General features: G+C 36.2%; 1 protein-coding gene across 2 annotated transcripts; it reads right to left on the bottom strand.

Annotated features, from left to right (window-relative positions):
* LOC114178474 (benzaldehyde dehydrogenase, mitochondrial) lies at positions 1–3,516 on the bottom strand. 2 transcript variants are annotated; one of them, XM_028064403.2, is made up of 11 exons: positions 3,314–3,516; positions 2,839–2,973; positions 2,539–2,681; positions 2,263–2,416; positions 1,947–2,176; positions 1,742–1,831; positions 1,108–1,281; positions 885–1,022; positions 614–751; positions 457–518; positions 1–365 (listed from the first exon to the last, which is right to left on the bottom strand). In XM_028064403.2, the coding sequence occupies exons 1-11, from the start codon at positions 3,384–3,386 to the stop codon at positions 92–94; spliced, it is 1,611 nt and encodes a 536-aa protein (XP_027920204.1). In that variant the 5' UTR covers positions 3,387–3,516; the 3' UTR covers positions 1–91. The 2 variants fall into 2 exon arrangements, with proteins under 2 accessions (XP_027920204.1, XP_027920205.1); XM_028064404.2 differs by having other exon boundaries at positions 3,320–3,498.
* Positions 3,517–4,244: the final 728 nt, after the last annotated feature.

The raw sequence follows: 4,244 nt of genomic DNA, 5'->3' as shown, positions 1-4,244 counted from the left end.
TTACCCAAAAAAAAGGATTTGATCATATATTATTGAAACACCGAGTTATTGATGATCCAGAAAATGGTAGAAATGTTCAAAAGGCTGAAACTCAAAGCCATGCTGGGTTCTTCAAGGGGTTAACAACAGCCTTCACTTGCAAGTAGTTCTTAAGACTATACTCTCCTTTTTCTCTGCCCTGACCACTCATCTTGTAACCCCCAAAGGGGATTGCAGCATCAAATGTGTCAAAGCAATTTACCCAAACTGTTCCTACTCTCAGTGCCCGAGTCAAAATGTTGGCAGTGTCTATGTTCTTTGTGAACACTCCTGCTGCAAGCCCATAACGTGTGTTATTTGCTCTTTGAACTACCTCACCAAGGTCCCTAGGATCATCAAAACATAAATTAGTGCACAGATATGTAGCATAATACCATTCTCTTCAATCAAACAAACTCACACTTGTTGTTTTCTTACTTGAATTTTAATATGGATTGGACTGGACCAAAGATTTCTTCCTTCGCAATCCGCATGTCATCCTGGTGATAATTGTCACAAATTGAACACATTAGGAGTTGCATTTTTATTTTTCAGTCTAGTTTATAAGATGCTAAATGCAACTAAGAAGATATACCTTAACATTTGAGAAGACTGTTGGTTGAATATAGAAGCCCTTGTTGCCAAGTCTGTCTCCTCCGGTTTCAAGGGTAGCCCCACTTTCAACACCATATCTGATATACCTCAGGATTTTCTCAAATTGGTCTGAATCAATCTGATTGTTTGGATAGTACATGAAATCATCAGTGTATTTAGATGTTTTATAAGAATCATACATTAACCTATTTCCAGTCCTCACCAATTAGTATCTGAGTTGGTGGAATGTAAGGGAATTCTTAGCATTTTACCTGAGGACCTTGCTCTATTCCCCCCTTGAATGGATCACCAACAACACGTTTCAAAGCACGAGCCTTTGCTTTCTCAACAAACTCCTCGTATACACTTTCGTGTACATATGTTCGTGACCCAGCACAGCAACATTGTCCCTGAATGTCACAAACAACTCCAATCAACTTTTCCAAATCCCAGGACCAGTGATTGTTTTACTCAAGTGCACTATGCTTAATATACCTGATTAAAGAATAAAGCAAAGTGTGCTAGCTCAACAGCCTGATCTATGTCAGCGTCTTCACACACAATAAACGGGGATTTTCCGCCAAGCTCCAAAGTCACAGGCTTAAGATTGCTTTTAGCCGCCAATTCAAGGACAACTTTCCCAGTATCAGTGGAACCAGTAAAAGCAAGCTGTGACAGAATACCAAATATTCATACTGTTAAGTCATTATCGTGTTTATATGTCTAGTAATCCAAATAAATACCATATTAGGACTTGAAACTTTTACACAAGACAAGGAAACTGAAACTGATTGCCATGTAAATTTTACTGGCAATTTAATAGAATTTACCGTTCATGCCAACACTAAAATAATTATCACTATCCTCCTACAACGGCAAAGGTTAAGGTTTCCGCACACAGAATAAGAACAACAATGAATGTGTCACTTATTCAAGCAGTTTTGATAGATAACCTCACTCTCTCAATACATTACTTTTATCTGTAAACCAAAACATTATTTTAGGCAAATCATGAAAGAAAGAATTCACGCACGCTCCCTTGAAAACTAAGAACATCAATCAGTTTGGTATCTTGTTAAAAAAACTAAAACTGCAGTCATTGTGTGACAGAGGAAGTACATTTTAGTACCTTATCAACCTCCATGTGACTTGCAAGAGCAGCACCAGCAGTTGGGCCAAATCCTGACACCACATTTAAAACACCAGGGGGAAGTCCAGCCTGCCAGACAGATTACAAAATCAAAATGAAGATTGCTGATATTCTGAGTACATTAAACTCCATAAAAGCTATGCTTCTTACAAAATAAATATTGGTCAATATTATTAGCACAAACCTCAAGAAATAGTTTTGCTGCATATAAAGCAGATAATGGTGTCTGCTCAGCTGTTTTGAGAACAATGGTGTTGCCACAGGCCAATGCTGGTCCAACTTTCCAGGCAAACATGAGAAGAGGAAAGTTCCAAGGAATGATCTGACCCGCAACACCAATGGGTTCGTGCAAAGTTTGAACATGATAAGGTCCATCAGCTGGAACTGTTAGACCATGAATCTTATCTGCCCAACCTGGGGATCATGAAAACACAAGTGTCACCAAATTTTCACAAAATAAATAGGAGTAGGCTAAGTTCCACATTTTGTGTCCCACGTACCAGCATAGTATCGAATCAGACGAACAAGCATTGGAATCTCAATCTTAGCAGATTGTTCATAAGGCTTTCCATTATCCCAAGTCTCAAGTGCTGCAATCTCATCATTATGCTTCTCAATCAGATCAGCTGCACGTAACAAGATCTTTTGCCGTTCCTATAAAATCAAATAACAAAGAAGCAAAAAAGGGATTTCCCCCCGGAATCATGAGACCAAAGATCACGCCTTTGTGAACGACAGGAAAAGAAACATTATAGAGGAAGGTTATGATCAAATACATAAGCTGTCATCTTAGGCCATGGACCATGATCAAATGCTTTGCGCGCAGCTGCAACAGCTCGATCAACATCTTCAGAGTGACCCTCAGCAACATGAGCAATCACTTCCCCCGTCCTTGGATCTAAAGTTGGAAAAGTTTTACCTGATGCCACCAGAATCCGAATAGTCAGATACCCCCAACAGCCCCCTTAAAAATCAATCATCTTTTTTTTCTTTCTTTTGTTCTTCCATTTTTTCTGAGCCAAAAAACTCAACTCTGTGTCCCAAAAGGAAACAATTTTAGCAAAATAAACACTCACCAGAAGCAGCATCTACGAATTTTCCATCAATTAAGAGTTGGGTATATTCCACTTGCACTGCTGGTTTAATGGGTTCTTCAATGGCAGCAGCAGTGCTGTATTTACAGAGTCTCGACCCAAGGTAACTACTCCCACCTGAAAAGTTTTACCTTTTAGTCTTAAAAATTTTGATCCGTACACATAATTAATAAAAACCTCAAACGGCAAACCATAAATCCAAATCAAAGTACACAGTTAAACATCCATTCGAAGTGACACAACAACAAAAAACAGTAATTGTAAGTGAAACCGACGATTGAATGAACCTAACCGTACACTCTAACATATTTTCTTTGTCAAACAATAAGAAATCAGTTCAAGAAAGAACAGGAAAATGAAATTAACAAAACAGATAAAAAAAATCATTTGGTAACTGTTTTTAGACACAGAAAAATTATTGAGACCATCTTGAGATGAGGTGCGATGAAGAACACACCTCTACCTCGTGAAAAGAAGGAAGTCGAAGAAAAGGAGCGGATGAGCCTTGAAATTCTGAGTGGGGAAGCCATGCTATGAAGATGATGATAGTGTTTTTTCTCTCTCTCCACTGTCAAGCTTATAAATGGAGATTTGATCCAATTTTATGTATAAAATAAAACGCATGACCAACCCAAACTTGGTGGAATTCACTCCACGCTATAACCCTGACTTAATTTTAATTATTTATTAGCCCCTCGGCTTTGTCATATTATATAATAATATAATAATCTATGCATATATTCTGCACATGAGTTTAAGTATCTTTGTCCTATTCGAAATGGCATATCTTATCATTCTATGTTATCTTAATTATGAAATATGTTAATAATTAAAGTTAGAGTACAATAAATATTTTTGTTTTGTTATTGAATTATTTTTATGATGAAATCAAACGAAAAGAACTTCCCCTCCCAAAAAAAGGAAGAAAAGTACATCTTTTTGCTTCTAAAAGAAGAAAGATCGGTATAATAATGACGCATGTCCTTTTAATTTCCAACAGTAACGTTTCTTAAATTTTTTTCATTATTTGCATAAAAATAAATAGGGATATTCTTTTCCAATTTTAAAAAATATAGACCTGGTTTATATGCATGAAGTTATTACTTACTAATTTCTTTTATAGCTTTAGTAAATTACGAAGGACAGAATCAGATGAGTATATACATTTACGGACTTAATAAGATAGAAGTAATAATCATTGGTGAAAAAAAGTGTTCCAATATAACGTCATTGCATCTAATTCTTACTTAAATTACTTGAGTATTTTAGTATTTTTTAAATAAAATTTAAATTTATAAATTTTTGTTGATTGAAATGAACATAATTTGATCGATCTTTGTAAGCCTCATTTTTCTTTCAACTCTTAAGTATTTGGGCCTAGCCTGTCG

The sequence above is a fragment of the Vigna unguiculata genome, chromosome 3, assembly GCF_037176805.1.
Source record: "Vigna unguiculata cultivar grain cowpea cultivar isolate G323 ecotype 2 chromosome 3, ASM3717680v1, whole genome shotgun sequence".
Lineage (NCBI taxonomy): Eukaryota > Viridiplantae > Streptophyta > Magnoliopsida > Fabales > Fabaceae > Vigna > Vigna unguiculata.
The sequence above is the reverse complement of the archived record's forward strand: the minus strand, read 5'-3'. Positions and strand labels throughout refer to the sequence as shown.